General features: G+C 39.7%; 1 protein-coding gene across 1 annotated transcript in view; it reads left to right on the forward strand.

The window, feature by feature from the left end:
• Positions 1-18,358, forward strand: part of Ryr2 (ryanodine receptor 2) — a 551,701-nt gene that overhangs the window by 386,274 nt on the left and 147,069 nt on the right. The window contains exons 45-53 of the mRNA XM_050142326.1: positions 3,381-3,516; positions 4,517-4,703; positions 7,484-7,589; positions 9,567-9,687; positions 12,811-12,980; positions 14,657-14,877; positions 15,044-15,134; positions 16,130-16,270; positions 17,417-17,580. Coding sequence (XP_049998283.1) covers positions 3,381-3,516; positions 4,517-4,703; positions 7,484-7,589; positions 9,567-9,687; positions 12,811-12,980; positions 14,657-14,877; positions 15,044-15,134; positions 16,130-16,270; positions 17,417-17,580 — 1,337 coding nt within the window. The remainder of the gene's footprint in view (positions 1-3,380; positions 3,517-4,516; positions 4,704-7,483; positions 7,590-9,566; positions 9,688-12,810; positions 12,981-14,656; positions 14,878-15,043; positions 15,135-16,129; positions 16,271-17,416; positions 17,581-18,358) is intronic.

Raw genomic sequence — 18,358 nt, forward strand, 5'->3', positions numbered from 1 at the left:
CGTGCATGAAATGTTCTTCAACGTATGCAGAAGCCTTCCATGTGGCCATTTGTTTCTTCTCTAGAGTCCCTGTCTGTTGTTTCTTTACAGACATGGGTCACATTAAAAGAATTTCCTCATCCTCTTTCCAGACTGTCCAAAGGTTTCTGTGTCACCCAGTGTCAAAGTAAAAGACACAAGTTCGCTCCAGTGCCATCCACCCGCATATTCTGTCATTGTCCAGTCCCTTCTCTTTGTTCTAGCTGCACAGATCTCACTATAGCTGAGCATGCCAGAATGTGTCCCTGTTTCAGGGCTTTTGTGCTCACCGTTCCCTCTCCCTGCTAAGTCCTTCCTTACCCCTCTTAGCCTGTGGCCCTTTGCCAGATATCTTTTCATCATGACTCCAAAGTCATGTTTGTGATCAGATCTTCCAAGTCCTGCTATTTAAACTTGTAAGTCATTCCTGCTTTCTTTAGCTCTTCCTATTATTTTTATGACTTAATTTTATCTTATTGAAAGTATGTATATTTGCATATCATATATCTTGTATATGTATGTAAGTATAGATTTCATTTGGTTTCTATTTATATGATCACTTGTGATATATATGAATACATATATAATGTATCAATTCATATAACATAACATTTAACAGGAAAATTTTCTGAGAAATATAGTTCCATAGCATCTTTGTGATGCAAGCATCATACAATATGCCTCCCCCAAAACAAGATATTTGTGGCATCTTTAGAGGTTGTAGTCTTGGAGGACCATAATCACATATGAGTTCCATCACCAGTGGACACTGTTAGGGAGCTCACATGCAGGTTAAAAATCGCTATATTTATGTGTTTCTTAAAATCCACTTTCTACTTATATTGCTACTGGTGATGTCAGCATTTTTGCATATGCTTGCCCGGCTTCAGAAAGGATGTTGGCACTGGGGAATACCTGCATGTTACTGTTACAGGTGTGAGGCAGTGAGCTCTTCCCCAGTTCTCTGACTTGCCAGATCAGCATCATGAAGTTTCATGTCTCTGACTCACAGAGGAGACTTTGCTCCTATGTGACACTTAAAATCTTTTTGTTTGTATAACCCCTTAAAATAGTTAATATCTATCTGAACCCTTGATAATACCAAATAAAGTGGGAGATTGTGGAGCAGCTGGATACCTCCACCAAGGAGCTGTTGAATGAGTGCTGAATAATGACTCTGAAAAGCCTCCAGTCTATCAGTTTAAACATGAACTCTTTCTACTGAACTGTACATGTGGCCTTCACACTCCTAGATTTGCTCAATGGAAAGGAATCTGTCATTGTCCACAGCTAAAGCACCCACCACTGTACAGATTGCTAAGTGAAGCTGTGGACTATCCATCCATGGGCAGTGGATTGCTATTCACAATACAAAATAATTCAGTATTAACTTCTACTACAGTGTGACTGAATCTCAATATCATTATACCACGTAAGAGAAGCCAGGTACAGGAAGGTTCATGCTACATAATTCCATGAAAATACATGCTAATTTGTACTGAAAGAAAGCAGTTCATCTGGGACTAGATATACAGGGAAAGGGACTGCAAAGGGCACAGGGTACCCTGGAAGGAAGATGGAACGTTATAAGGTGTTTTCAGAAATGTGCTTCTTTCAGACCATATTGAATTCATACCTTAAGTTGACCATTCTCTTGAGCATCCCTTCCTTCAATGCTACAGACATAGAAGTTTTAGCTATAGCATTTGTTTCTAAGCTGAATAAAACTCTGTTTGTCAAGTTATTCTTGCAACCCTTTATCACCATTGGATATGGCTTCTTGGGGATGGATTTCTTATGTCCCAATCTTTTGTGAAATGTTATGCACTGTTAGTATGCCTACAAAATGAAGTACCTTAAAAGAAAAACCAGGCAGGCATTTTTCAAGTGCTAATTTCAACATCACAGAAGAGTACTCTGGTGGGCAGGCTGAGTATCTCTTGTTCACAATGCTTGTAAACCATCATGATTCATTGTTAGTGTTTTCTGGATTACAAAATATTAGTGTGCACAGATAATGAAATATTTGATTCAGTGTTTTTAGTGTACCTGCCTTTTGAATGTGGCCCATCATCTGAAATCAAATAGAGACTTTTTTGTTTCTGATTTCATGTCAACACTAAAAATGTGAATGTCACAGCTTTGGGGATTTTAGATTTTTGGATTGCAGGTAGTCAGATAATCAAGTTTTTTATGGACACTGATTCGAGGAACATAAACAACATACCCCAAACAGTGTGCCCTGCGAGTGAGACATGTTTAATCAGAGCTGAAGAGATCTGCTTCTAAGTTAGGGTTACCCTACTTACGTACCTTCTCATACCTGCCCCAGCACTGAATGGATGAATGCATCACTACTCTCCAAGATGTCTTTACATCTCAGACAGGTATTCCTGCATTCAGAGAGTTTCACAGTCCCCCTCTTTACAGGCTGAGCTGTGGGAGGATACACTCATGTGGGTTTTAATTGGACCAGAGGTCATCAGACATTCAGAAGTTTGTCAGCTATTATGACTTTCGTATGCAAAGTTTTTGAGTTATGTGGTATGGAATTCAAGAACATTATTTTCTCATAGAATTCATTCATAATTTTGGTGACTACACTTTGTTTTATGTGGTAGAGGATGCTGCTTGTTGGTTCCTTAGCTGCTCAGCCCCAAAATAATCACACGGAAACTATATTATTTAAATCACTGCTTGGCCCATTAGCTCTAGCTTCTTATTGGCTAACTCTTAGATCTTAATTTAGCCCACCTCCATTAATCTGTGTATCACCATGTGGCAGTGGCTTAATAGGTAAAGTTCCATCCTGCTCCAGCAGGGCTACATGGCTTCTCTCTGACTCTGCCCTTCTTTTTCCTAGCATTCAGTTTAGTTTTCCCCACCTACCTATAGTCCCTGCGCAGGCCCAAGACAGTTTCTTTATTAACCAGTGGTATTCACAGCATACAGAGGAGAACCCCATAATCAGTTTTATTTTAGTATGTCCTACAACTAAAGTTTAACTAGAGAAAATTTATGTCAATTATCATGATGTTCAGAAGAATTGCAAAAAGGGATATATTTGTTAGGGCTGGAGAAATGGCTCAGTGGTTAAGAATAATTGGGCTCTTCTAGGAGACTCAGATTCTTTTCGCATCACCCACATTAAGTTAACAGCTGCCTACAGCTCCAGCTCTAGGAGATCCAATGCTCTCCTCTACCTTCTCTGGGCACCTGCACTCACATATACATACGTACACAGAAATAAATGAAATGCATGCGTTTGAAACAACCCCTGGTTAATCTCATTCTCTAGACTTAGTATAGGTTCAAGTTACTTCCAAGAGAATGCTAACCTCTTGCTTATCATTTATTTGTAGGTAGTTCGTTATCTGGCCGGCTGTGGGCTGCAGAGCTGCCAAATGCTGGTGTCTAAAGGTTACCCCGACATTGGGTGGAATCCAGTTGAAGGAGAGAGATACCTTGACTTTCTCAGATTTGCTGTCTTCTGTAACGGTAGGCCATAACCACTTGAAGACTCGTAAAACTGTGTGAAAATAATGGTTCTGGGACTAGAGAGATGGCTCAGTGGTTATGATCACTTACCTGCCCCTGTAAAGGTCCCAAGTCTAGTTTCCAGCACCCATATTGCACAGCCCACAACTCCCTGTAACCCCCTTATGGGGCATCTGCATTCTCATATGCATACAGATGTATATATATGCTTAATTAAAAATAAAAATTAGTATTTTTTTTAAAAAAATGAAAAGGAAATAAGTGTTCATCATAGCATTTTAATAAAGAAAGTGAATAGAAAAAATATATATTTTATTTAATAGTTTTCTTTTCACAGCAATAACTCATACTACATATTTTATGTGGATCATAATTTCATTGTTTAGCTTGAAATCTGCATGTACCTTCTAGAATATTTTGCAATTGGGTCTTAAGGATTGAGATTTCAATATCTTCTCCCATATGTGACACCAACCAGGAAATGAAGAATGAGAGCCATGATATAGCTGGAGGTAGAATTCCCTTCAAGGCCCTCTCTGACAGCCCATAAAAGCCAGCTTGGCCCAGGTTCCCATTATCCTCTATAGACTCCCAAAATAGCAGTGTCTTGTGGGACAAGTGTCCAGCTATGCAAGTCTCTGAGGGTCCTTCAACATGCAGACCATAACAATACATAAAAAAGTTGTGATGTGTGTTGAGTGTTGAATTTATGGGCAGGTGACATGGCTCAGTGGATAAGGGTGCCTGCTGCCAAGACTGGCCTCTTGACTTTAACCCCTGAAACCCACAGGGTAGAAAGAGGAAAACCATTTCTGCAAGCTGTTCTCTGGCTTCCACATGGTGTGTGAACTGATTCCCCCGATCCCTGTAAATAAATGTAATTTAAAAGCTGAATTTGCTAATATAGTGTATTTCTAAGGTATGCCTGTTTCTTTAAATGAGAAATGTTTATGGCCCCTGGAAGTCTTATATTTTGTTTACATTACTCCTTTGTCTGCAGGGGAGAGTGTGGAAGAGAATGCAAATGTCGTGGTGAGATTGCTCATCCGGAGACCTGAGTGCTTTGGTCCTGCCTTGAGAGGGGAAGGTGGCAATGGCCTCCTTTCAGCCATGGAAGAAGCCATAAAAATAGCTGAGGATCCTTCTAGAGATGGTCCATCCCCAACCAGTGGATCCAGCAAAACCCTGTAGGTATACCATGCTGTTGTCCGGGTTTCTGTCTTGCCTGGTTTCTGTCCTCCCACCAGGTCCCACAGCCGTTTAGCCCCAAAGAAATCACATAGAGGTCTACACTAGTTCTAAACTGATTGGCCCATTAGCTCAGGTTTCTTATTAACTTTTATAACTTACATTAGCCCATTATTCTTATCTATGCTAGCCACATGGCTCAGTACCTTTTTTAGAGGTGGTCACATCTTCCTTCTTCAGTGTCTGGGCAGGACTGCAGAAGGCACTTCCCTCTTCCCAGAATTCTCCTGTTTTCATTGACCCACCTCTACTTCCTGTCTGGTTGTCCTGCCTATACTTCCTGCCTAGCTACTGGCCAATCAGCGTTTATTTAAAACATAATTGACAGAATATAGACAATTGTCCTGCACCACCATGTACACCCTCAGCAAATGCTATCATCCCACCAAGGTTGATGACTTGTATTTGACATTCTGCTAATTATGTTTTCACTACCTGACACTGAAGAGTTTCCCTCTTGAAAACTGAGTGTCTTAGACAAAGAGTCCGTTGGAATAAACCAAGGGGTAAGCTGGAGAGAGTGTATGGATTTAGGAGATACATTTTGTGGGTATTTTCAGGCTAGCTAGGCAAAGAGCACAGTTAAGAAGCTTATATCCTTGACATTGGGACATAATATTGTCATCTACAAGCTGTTGGCCACATTTATATCTATCCTAGAATAATGCAGCCCACAGGGCAGGGAACAGGTCGGCAATAAGCACATAGTATAGATGATGGGAAGTAAGCCTCTGAAACTGGAGTCAGGTCCAGTGGTAGTGAGATAATTTGTGTGTGTGTGTGTGTATATATATATTTGTATAGGGGCCAGAAGGAGGTATTATTTGTTCTGCTCTGTAACTTTTTACCTTATTCTGTGAGACAATCATTCATTGAATTAGGAAGTTGGCTGGCAGCTCACAAGCCCTAGCAATTTTCCCGAACCTGCTCCTCCCCCAGCACTTGGGTTACAGGCATGTATGACCATTGACCATGCCTGGCATTTTATGTGAATCCTGGTGATTTGAACTGAGGTCCTTATGCTTGTGATGCAAGTTCTCTTTCCTGCTGAGCCATTTCTGCAGCCTCCCAAGATGAGTTCTTATCATGTTATCAGATAGAGAAAGAGATCTTTAGTAAGGGAATGGGGATTCAGCAAGGTCAGTATGATGGGAACATCCAGGAAAGCAGGCATAATTCTGAGGATCAGACAGATAATGTGGCAGAAGATATTGATGCTGGTTTCTAGTAGGGCCCTAAGACAACACAGATGGGCATGTGTCATGCGTGTCCTTACTGTTATAGTTTTTAATTTGTGGAGGTGAATGTCCTTTGAGGGGGTCAAATACTCACACTGCTAGTGCATATGTAAAGATAAAATACAGGAATCCCAGGGGACAGACTTGCAAGTAAGGAAACCTTATTCCTTCCACAGGCACAGAACTTATGTGCTCAGCTGGTAGACATTTGGTTAAGTCAGTCCTTAGCTGATCTCACAGTGGGAAATACATTCAAAGAGCTCAGGCCAGGACCATGTTAGTCAGTGTGCATACAAGAGCTTGAGAACTCCCTAGTGGCTATATAAGGCTACTCACTGTTACTCTGAAGACTGTTGAGTCCAGCTGATGACACCTCCTTCAGTCTACCCAAAAGTAAGGATATGGGCCCCTAGGGCTGTTCATATTTGTATTTTATCATCAAGATAATGGGATGTTTGCAGAAAGAAAATCTTGAAGAGGTAGAGAAAGAAGCAGACTAGATTATCTGTGAGTGATGGAATGAGGGTAGAGCGATTCGTTTAGGATAAGTGAATAAATGAAGTAACAGTTCTAAATGTTACTCTAGACCAACGAGTTATACATGGGATCTGACATATGTTATCATATATGATGTCTTTGGTTACCCTTTCTCTATTTGAGTGCTACTTAAAAAAAAAACTCTTAAACTTATTTCATGATAGTCTTTCCACCATTTCTTTTGTTAATATGCTGTCTGTCTCTCATTAGAAATAAACACTATATATCCATATATATGACATATATGTATACATATCATATACATATATATGTTGTATATGTGTATGCACTTCTCTATATATAGTATAAAAAGCAAAAAGGGACTATTTGGGAGGAGCAGGGTCATGAGAGAATGAATATGAAAAATGTATAATGTTGTACATGTGTGGAAATACCATAATGAAAGCTGTTTGTTTGTAAACTAACTCAAAAGATTAATAGAAAAATGAAGCAAAGGGTTGGAGAGATGGTTTGGTGGTTAAGAGCTCTTGCTGTTCTTCCAGAGACCTCACATGTTTGGTACTCAGTACCCAAATCAAGCAGCTCGCAACTACATGTAATTCAAGTTTTGGGGCAACTGACACCTTCTTCTGGCCTTCAAGGGCATTGCAGACATGCAAACATAAATAAACACACACACACACACTCACAAACAAAAAGAAAATAAAATCTTTAAGGCTTAAAAAAAGAAAATGATTAGATTCTATCAAATGAGCCATTCTCCCCCTTTCCCTTGGTAGGAATCTTAATATGCCCTTGCAATGTGTTCTTGGTAACAGAGCCCAATTCTGATTCTTAACTCTTTGTTATTTTGTGTGAAAAATGTTTCACTGGTGTATAGGAGATGTGTGAACATACTGGTAGGAAAAGGGTACCCCCTTTCCTCTGAGCACTGCACCACCATTTATATACTTTCTGTTTCTTTTGGGAAAAATCACCAAAAGTGATACAGAAGAGGAGGAAGATGACACCATCCACATGGGGAATGCCATCATGACCTTCTATGCAGCTTTGATTGACTTGCTCGGTCGCTGTGCTCCTGAAATGCACGTGAGTCTGTGTGGGGACTGGAGGGCAGCAATCCTGATACAGCCATCAATACTAAAACATCATGGGTGGCGGAGTTCACAGTGCATCCTGAACTGGTAATATTCACGCTCCATTAAAATTAATAGCTGTGGCCTAATTGCTGAACAACTGTTTGTTTAGTTAGAAATGTCTCATTGGCTATAAAAATTAGTAATGAGATTTTCAGTACAAGTTATTAATGGAAGATGTAGTCACCCATATGTCTTTAAAACTCATGTGGCCTCCTTGCCTTTTAAGAAGAGAATATATTTTCCCTGTACAGTTTTTTCTCTGATGGGAAACCACTGCTTCCACCAATAATGGATTCCTTTCATATAATGCTTATCTCTGCATGAGCAGAGCTGAGCAATATTGAATTCAAAACTGTAAGGCAGACATAGTTGTTGAGAGCCCATATGGGTGGCATCCTTGTCATGTCCAAAAAAGCCGATTTCACAGCCAGTCTCTTGGTTTCTGGTTCATAGACACATACTACCCCTCCCTCATGTTCCAATGTCCATCTACCCATTCAGACCCCATCCACCTGTGATAGGGATGTCTATTCTATTTCTCCATCACAGTGAGATTAATTATTCTCCCCTGAAGCCTCCTTGGAAGAGTAAGAGTCTTATTTTCAACCCAGTCAATGCTGATGATGTGATTTTTTTTTCTCTTTGGTACCTGGGAATGGATGATGGAAGATCCATGTGCTGTAGATGATTACAGACAAAACATGGATGCTCACACAGTTTGTACCTTTTCCTGTCTCAGAGGAACAAAGAAAGACATTATAATACTACATAGAAGCTTTTAGTGTTACTGTCATGCCCATCTTAAGGGTCTGGAAACACTAAAACAGATCCATAATGACTCACCATGCCTCTTCTGAAGTTCAGCCATTTTTACAGTTAATAGTTGAGCCCTCTACTAGGCCACGAATATGGCTTGCTTTTCCTGCCTTGTGGTAATGGTGACAGATGCTGAGTCTGGCTCTAGAGAACTGGGACTTATTCCAGAAACCCACGGAGACTCTTGGCTATCCTGATACACAGGCATCATGTGCACTTCCTCAGCCAGAAGTCGTAAATGGAACTGACCCCCCTCCTCCAAGAATCAGGGTGGAAATTGGGTTGGATATAAAACTAATTCCCAATCTAAAGAACAGAAAGAGGCTAAATAAATCACAAATATTAGTTTATTTTCAGTGGCTAGAAATAGTGACAGTTTTATTTTGTTATGTCTCTGGTTATTGGCAGGTATATGTGATTTTAGGGGGCAATTGTTTGTAAACTTATCTGATTTTCAGTTTGTTTTGGTATCCCAAATATTATTAAAAAATATAGTCCTTTTGGGTAAACCAGGTATATAACCTAGTGTTTCCCCTTATTTGTGGGAACTGTAAGATGTGGAACTGTATGATATTTCTTCTTATTTATGGGAACTGGAGACATGGCTCAGTAGTTAAGAGCACTGCTTGCTCTTCCAAAGGTCATGAGTTCAATTTCCAGCAACCACAGGGTGTCTCACAACCATCTGTAAAGAGATCTGGCGTCCTCTTGAGGAAGAGACCTGGTCAGTTGTTCTCATCAGCTTAGACCATGAAACCCAGCATGGACAAGTTCAACAGAACCACCATATGTTTCAGCATTGCCAGGGCATAAATTTCATTTCAAATTTCAAGATGTGATTGCCTGCCTCTGTGTCGGAGATGACAGTTTCTGAGAGATGGCTAACTTTATGCATATTCAGGAAAGACAAGTTCTTTAAATTTGGATTCTCACGGTTTAAGTTTTTTTTTCAGTTCATAAATTTTTTTATTAAATTTTTTTAATTAAAAATTTCTGCCTCCTCCCCCGCCTCCCTTTTCCCTCCCCCTTCCCCTACTCCCCACGCCCCACTCTCCTCCCCCTCCCTAGTCCACAGCTGGTTCTAAGCTTGCTTTATTCTCTTCCTGTTTAGTTGATTCATGCTGGAAAGGGAGAAGCCATTCGAATCAGGTCGATTTTGCGATCCCTGATTCCACTGGGAGACTTGGTGGGCGTAATCAGCATTGCATTTCAAATGCCGACAATAGCCAAAGGTAAGACGAGCTTCCACCCTGTGTAACTCAGGACTGGAAGGACAGTGGTTTGTGAAAATTTCATCAGTGCTTAACATCCTGTCTCCCCACCTTCCTTCAGTTAGATGCATCCTCGGGTGTAAGACTGGGCAGACCACCAGCTGCATCCAGTCCTGTGTGTTGGAGGAGGTGGGAACAGTAGACCATGGTAGCACATCAGTGGGTTTTGAGTCCTAGGCAGTTGTGATTATATTAAAACCATTGTTAAAGAGCAGCTGAACTCAACCCTGGGGCCCACATGGTGAAAGGAGAGGACTGACTCCTGCAAGGTATCTTCTGACCTCTGCTTGAATGGATAAATAAACAAATATAAAAACAAGTTTTAAAGTAAAATAAAATTAATGTCAACTTGGATGAGTGTTTGAAAAGTAAAGAATTGTTTGGGTCTCTGAGTCCATTTTTGTTTAAGTATAGCTAGATGGTAAAATAGTAGAACCTTGAGACCTTAAATCCCAATAATGTGTGTGTGTTTTTTTTTAAGGAGACTGAGATGGGAATTTTACATTATTATTTATTTAAAAAAACTATGCCATGAAAATGTAAATAAACTGAAAATCAAATCAACCCAGGTTGAATGTTAAACTTTTTTTGATAACTTCGAATTCAACTCTGCCAGTCACTGGACAAGTTTCTTACCCCTCCTGAAAGTCAATGCTCACCACCTGTTAAATGAGCATCCTGGCACTCACCTTACATGTAGATCATAGAATTGTCTGTTATCCCTCATGAAGAGACCTCTCAGTTCTAGAATTTTTGAAGGAAATCAGTCAATGTTGACTGATTTTTCTTAACTCAGAATAAATCCACATATTCTCATTTCTTGTGGAAACAAAAGCAAAACTTCTCCACAGTAACATATCTTTTGACTTATATTTTAAAGTCAAGGCATTTTCAAAATATGTATGTTGGATTAATTCAGCAACATTTATAATCAAATGTCTTTTAGCAGCTGTTGCTTCGTCCTCAGCAGTCATGCAATTCAAAGACAACACAATAATATACAGTATCCAGACTCTGTATTTTCCATCTTTATATGGCTTTATTTTAAACTCCATTTTTTTATTTTTATTTTTAATTTTTGTTTTTTTGAGAATAGGTTTCTCTAAGTATCTTTGGCTTTCCTGGCACTCTGTAGACCAGGTTGTCCTTGAACTCACAGAGGTCCACCTGCCTCTGCTCTCAAGTGTTGGGATTAAAGGTGTGTACCACCACACCCAACCTCTCTCTCTCTCTCTCTCTCTCTCTCTCTCTCTCTCTCTCTCTCTCTCTCTCTCTCTTTGTTTTTCAAGACAGGGTTTCTCTGTAGCTTTGGAGCCTGTCCTGGAACTAGCTCTTGTAGACCAGGCTGGTCTCAAACTCTGCCTCCCAAGTGCTGGGATTAAAGGCGTACACCACCACTGCCCGGCTTCTTTATTTTTTTAAAAAGGACTTTATCCTTTTTCTTTTCTCTCACAAGCTTACATATATTTTTAAACATACTGTAAACCATTTAGAGGTTTTCTTTGTCTTTGAATCTATCTTTACTGTATATCTCCCTTTTTATGACAACATGAGTCTTTATTTAGTATTAGTTATGTTATAGATTTTTTATAATAATAAACAGGAACTAATAAGTATTATTTTTAAATTTTAATTATTTATTTATTTGAAATATTATGTATTCATTTTCAGGGTAGGAATATAAAATTTCATTCATTGACTCAGAGTGAGAAGCTATTTCAGGCTGGTGATGGTCATGTGTCCTCTTTTCCTGTTCTGTTTCCTCCAACATTACATCAGTGTGAAAAATTCTGTGATACCATTCATAGACTCTTACTGTGTGCTACTAGAACCCGTTTGACATAATTATCTTCTGGTGAAATAGGGAGCAAATAAGCTCCCATTGACACACAGTCCAATAATTCTTCATACTAATGGTTCCTAACCTTTGTACTTAAGAAATTACTATAAAGAATTCATTCATCTACATAGACTTCAAGCATTGGGTATTGAAAGAGAAAATGGCATGACTCTCAAATATGTTATAATTAATGAAGTTGACTTCATATAAAATCCATGCTGGTTTAATAGTGTTGATTTATTTATTATTATTACTTATTTATTATTATTTTGTTTATTATTATTTATTCATATATATTATATATTATTTTATATAAATAATAAATCTACATTTATTATTTTTATTACTTATTTATTATTATTTATTACTGTGTAATTATAATATTTATTATGGTATTTCACTTACAATTATAATCAAACCATATTTGTGGGAAAATACCTTGACTATCACATGGTACAGCATGAGTGTCTTAGAGTTTATATTACTGTGAAGAGACACCATGACTATGGCAACTCTTATAAAAGAAAACATTTCATTGGGGCTGACTTACATTTTCAGGCATTTAGTCCATTATCTTGGGGAGAAGTATGGTGGCATGCAGGCAGACATGGTGCTGGAAGGAGTTGAGAGTTCTACATCTTGATCCACAGGTAGCAGCAGGAGACTGCCACACTAGGCCTAACTTGAGCATATAAGACTTCAAAACCTATAGTGACACATTTTCTCCAACAAGGCCACACCTACTCCAACAAAGCCACACCTCCTAATAGTGCCACTCTATATGGGTCAAGTATTTAAGCATATGAGTCTATGGGGGCCATTCCTCTTCAAGCCACCACAATGAGTTTAAAGGGACAGTTCTTAACAAGGGTAGAAATATATGTTGCTTATTTTTAACTTTTCATGGTATCCACTCTACATTTTACCAGATCTATCCATTGCCTTCTGTTTCATTCTTGGCATCTGCCAGATACTATGCTTTTACAAGTATGAAGTGAACAAACAGATGCCCAAAGGACATCTAAATGACCTTAGGTTCAAATTGCACTGCCCTAGCTCTCCAGTCATACACACACACACACACACACACACACACACACACACTTGTGTAAGGGTAGTAAAACAGGGAAACGTTGCATTAAAATGCTTGATTTGAAATATGACATGGTTGGCAAAAGGCCAAATGTCATCAACCCACATATGGCCAGACCATTGACACCAACATGTCACCTTCTCTCTTGTAGATGGGAAGGTGGTGGAGCCTGACATGTCCGCGGGGTTTTGCCCAGATCACAAGGCAGCCATGGTTTTGTTCCTTGACAGGGTCTATGGAATTGAGGTGCAAGATTTCCTCCTTCATCTCCTTGAGGTTGGCTTTCTGCCAGATCTCCGAGCTGCTGCCTCTCTAGACACGGTATGATATGGAAAGTCAACTTGTACCCTTGACTCTCAAACTCTGAAGTGTGTCTCATGGTGCTCATCCATCCGCTCGCTCATTACCAACATTTACTGCATCCCTGTGTTGTTTTCAGGCAAGCAGTGAGTGATTAGAAAGTCAAATAGACCCTGGCCAAGGGAAATTCACTGGCTAGGGAGCTACTGGCACAAAGGACTGACTAGAAATCTGGTGAGGTCTGTGGGAGCCAAGAGGTTCATCTGTGCTTAACTTGGGAGGTCACAGGGGTGTCTATTAATGTCTATCCATTATAATTCTCTAAAGTGTACTAGAGTTAGAGAGATGGCTCAATTGATAAAGTGCTTGCCACATAAACTTGAGTTTATCCTCCAGAACCAAGTAAAAAATTCTAACATGGTAGTCTACACATAACTGTGTGTGTGTGCGCATGCACACATACGTGCGTGTGTGTATGTGAGAGAGAGAGAAAAAAAGGAATGTATAAAGCCTAAGTACTGGATGGTAGAGACAGGAGAATTCATGGAGATTACTGGCTAGCTAGTCTAGCTGAATCAGTAAATGTCAGGTTCAGTGAGAGACCCTAATACAAAAAAGAAGGTAGAGAGATTAAGAAAGATACCTGCCAGAGAATTCTTGTCTCACCACCTATGTATATATAAATGCTCACAGACATACACACATGTGTCTATATATACCAAGAACAAAATACTACATAAATAAATACATTTGCCTATGCACTTTTGCTGCCTGTTGAAAGCAATGAGTGCTAAGGCAGTTGAGTGGCCACTGTAGTTCTGTCAGTTACAGTAGCATCCTTGAGTTACCTTTCTCTTAGTACTTATTGGGTAGTATGTTAAGTGGCCCCATAGAAGATCTGTTATTATTAATGTCAGGTTAGTGTCTAAAACATTGTAGAGGAAATTGGAACACCAAATTCCATCAAAATTGTCCTGATTTATTTATTTACTTATCAATTAAATTAGCCCCTTTAATCTCATGGACAGTTAGATCTTGAGTTACGAAATTCATGGCTGCACAATCATAAAAACAAGATGGAAGTTTCATCTTCTTTGACATTCTGCATCTGAGGAGTAGAGATGTCAACATAGTTATGCAGTGGACTCCTGATCCTTGATGTGTAGACATGAATAAAAGTATGAATGACCTTAATTAGTTGAATTCAGATTGTGTGTGCAAATCTGAGATCAGATATGCAAAATATGCAAATCTGTTCATTTCTTTCTGCCCCCAAGGAAATGCTCATTGACATCTTCCACTACCACCCATCCTTCTGAAGTTCAAGTCTTTTCAGAGCTCCCTTGCTCCAGGTCAAGGTCATAATATCCCTCCAGGTTGGATAGGGCTATTTACTAAGTTCTGGGTTCCATCACAGATGTTAGGTGAGATGATATTATCATAACTTAACCTTGAGCTTGGATTTCCTGGCCCCTTCGAGAAGGCAGATACTGTTGCACTCATTTTAGTCTACTTATGAACCATCAATAGTTGAAGGTTTTAAGTCCTGAAGATCACATGAGCTATGGGTCAAAGCGGATCTAAGGCCTTCATTTCCAGATACCCTGCTGTTATTATTTCTGGATAGGAAGAGTATCTGGCAATGCATTGAGTCCTTTGCTGATCATACAAGGCTGTGTCTTCTTCTTCCTCTCTAGGCTGCACTAAGTGCTACAGACATGGCCTTGGCCCTCAATCGGTACCTTTGCACAGCTGTCCTGCCTTTGTTAACGAGATGTGCTCCCCTGTTTGCTGGAACAGAGCACCATGCTTCCCTCATTGACTCTCTGCTGCATACTGTATATAGACTGTCTAAGGGATGCTCCCTCACCAAAGCTCAGCGCGACTCCATAGAAGTGTGCCTGCTCTCTATATGTGGGTAAGTGGATGATTCTCTGTGTCAGTTTTCTTTATGCCATGGCCCTTTTTTAATTATTATGAAATTTTCAAGGTTTATATATCAACAATTAATTCTTATTGTCCAATATATGGATGTCTGAGTCTTGGGGTTGTCTCCATTGTTATAATTGACCTTGTTCCAACAGCCAACTGCGACCTTCTATGATGCAACACCTACTCAGAAGGCTGGTATTTGACGTTCCACTGTTGAATGAGCATGCAAAGATGCCTCTTAAGGTAAATACCAGGGATTCTTGGCACTGTGTGGTTCCTAGTTCCTTGAGTTGACTTCTTGTTACTAATTATATGTCTCGTAGACTTAGTGTGCTTGGCCTCTGATGCTGTGGAATTTCTCCTAGTTATTGCAAAGGCCTTATGAAGTGTGTGTGTGTTTTACCATTAAATAAGCAATATAGGATTGCACAATCTCTAGCATTGATTCTATAAATTTGGCAGACACAGGTCACAAATAAATTTCCCAAAAAGCTGCTAAATAACTGAAAGACCCTTGGATGTAAGTAGGTCATAGACTGCATCTGTAAGTGCCAAGTAAATGTAGTGATATTTTCAGAGATTACTCATGAATTAAGGTTGGATCATTACAGGTTACAGGTAAGTTAGAGAGGAGACAAAATACCCACAGAGATAAGGTTCTCACTTAATAGTTCTGGGCCGTTCTACCATCCATACCCTTGTTTTATACCTGGACTCTAGGAGATAGTTGTGCATGAAGTCCAGTAGATAACAGTCACGTAATTATGAGTAAATGCAAATAAGAATTTGAATAGGAATAAGAACTCTGGAGTATATAGATATCAGAATAACCCTGGAAAGAATGCATTTCAAGATACATTAGTTATATGTATATGTGTGTGGGTATGTGCATGTAAGTGCAGTAACAATAAGGTCAGAAGATGCAATAGTTCACCTGGAACTAGAATTACATGTGGTTATAAGCTGCCTGATGTAGGTGCTGGGAACCAAACATGGACTTCCTGCAATAGCCACAAATGCTCTAAACTACCTAGCCATCTCTCCAACCTGCTTCAAGATATGTTTTTAAAGTTGATCCACACTTTGTATGTAATCAGTATCAAAAAAAAAAAACTCACATGAATTTGATAGTTCCACTTCAATGGATCTTATATATCATTCAGAGTGCCATGGAAGAGGAATAAAAACATATAAAAGATGCTTTCGCCTGTTAATTTTGTGACGACTTTCCCACACAGCTTCTGACAAATCACTATGAAAGATGCTGGAAATACTACTGCCTGCCTGGAGGGTGGGGCAATTTTGGTGCTGCCTCAGAAGAAGAACTTCATTTATCAAGAAAGTTATTTTGGGGCATTTTTGATGCTTTGTCTCAAAAGGTAATTGAAGGTCTGGGGAGATTTAAATGCATTGATAAAGCAACAAACATTCTCAGGTTTTCTGTAAGATGGTATTTATAGTGGAATAATGTCCTTATTAATCAAGACTTGAATAGTGCCGGGTATGATGGTACATGCCTATACTCCCAGCACAGAGGAGGTTGAAGCAGGATGCTCTCAAGGTTAAGAACAGCTTGGGCTGCATAGATGAGTCTCTGGTGGAGTCTGGGTTATAGGGTGTGGCCCTGTTTCAACAAAACAAAACAAGGGAAAGTTACCTTTTTTTCTGTTTTTCTCCTTTTTAATATTGCATGTTGAGAATACGCTATACATTGATTTTCAATAATCATCAATGTTGCATATTCCTTGTGATTGTAACAATGTTTCTAGAATGGTTATAGTGGAGGAAGGTAGGAGATCAGACATGTGGTTGATTGGTGTTAATGATAGAATATGCTGACACAAAGCAACTTGAAAAGGAAGGGTTTGTCTTGCTTTATAGTTCCAAAGGAGATGCAGCCTATTGTCTTAAAGTTTCTGTTGCTGTGAAGGAGATACCATGACCATGGCAACTCTTGTAAAGGAAAGCATTCAGTTGGGTTGCTTACAGTTCAGAGGTTCAGTCCGTTATCATCATGGTTGGATATGGTGGCATACAGACAGACATGGTGCTGGAGAGGTAGCTGGGAGTTCTACATCTTATGTAGGCAACAGAAAGTGAACTGAAATATTTGGTGAATCTTGAGCATAGGAGATCTCTCTAAGCCCATTCCAAAAAGGTCACACCTATTCCAACAAGGCCACACCTCCACTATCTATGAGTTTACGGGGTCTCAATTACATTCAAACTACCACATCCATCATGGCAGGGAAGACATGGTAGCTGGAATGAGCCCACAGGGCAGTTAGGAAGCGGGGGGGGGGGAGAAAAGAGGGAAAGGGAGACAGAAAAGAGAGGGGAGAGAGGGCACTATATAGTGATATTTTTCCAGCAAGGATCCATCTTGTAAAGGTTCCATGACTTCAAAACAGTGCCACTAGTTAGAATTCAAGAGCTCACATACTTGAACCTATGGGGGATGTTTATCAACAAGCCACAATGAGAGTCATATAGATAATAGCTTACCATCATTGTTCTTTCCCCAGAAATATGAACAAGAACTTTTCAAACTGGCCCTGCCTTGCCTGAGTGCAGTTGCGGGAGCTTTACCTCCAGACTACATGGAGTCAAACTATGTCAGTATGATGGAAAAACAGTCATCCATGGATTCTGAAGGGAACTTTAACCCACAACCTGTTGATACCTCAAAGTATGGACTCTTTCTATTGCAGCAGATTTTTATTGTAAATGATGTGTGCAGTCTGAAATTGAATAAGGTACTGAAGTGAACTTTCTCTGGTACATGCCCCCTTTGAGTAGGAGCCCCTTGAATTTGTCAGATGGCTGTAAAAATAACGGTGAATATACCAATATCAGAAATAGGTGTGTACCCCCTAGGGTGCTCTTTGCTGAAGGAGCAGTCTCAGTGGATAGCCACATTATAATATCTAGGAGAAGGAGGCTCAACAAAATGCATATGTTTTATTAGTTGAAAATTTAACTGAAGTCAGTACCCACAATCAACCCCATCTTTAGCTGAGGATAGTTCCAAAGTGTTACTGCAGTGATGTTCCTGAGTGACATGGTCATTTCACCCACCACAGCATCTTGGCCAGGCTCAGGTCCTATTGATGATATCCCACATCACAAAGAGATGAAAGGAATATAAAGTGGAAATTGGCACAAGAAGTAAGCATATAGCCAGAATGTGAACATAACTGATAGCCTTGAAGTAATACCAAACATATGATCTCTGTCAAGCTTCATACATGCACTTAGTTTCCTAAGTTGTTCTACAAATGGGATGCATGGAATACATGGGTGCTTCATGTGTTTGAAGTTTGAGTAGGACCACAGCTCCCATTTTTGAGGAAAGCTGCTTCTTCACTTAGGTTACTGATGCCGTGGTAACTTGGGAAGACTAGTTAGCAAAGTAGTACCATGCTGGTTATTGACTACCACTTCAGTCAGTCCAAGACTGAACTTTG

The sequence above is a fragment of the Alexandromys fortis genome, unplaced genomic scaffold (genome assembly GCF_014885135.2).
Source record: "Alexandromys fortis isolate MF-2015 unplaced genomic scaffold, M_Fortis_MF-2015_v1.1 scaffold_5, whole genome shotgun sequence".
Lineage (NCBI taxonomy): Eukaryota > Metazoa > Chordata > Mammalia > Rodentia > Cricetidae > Alexandromys > Alexandromys fortis.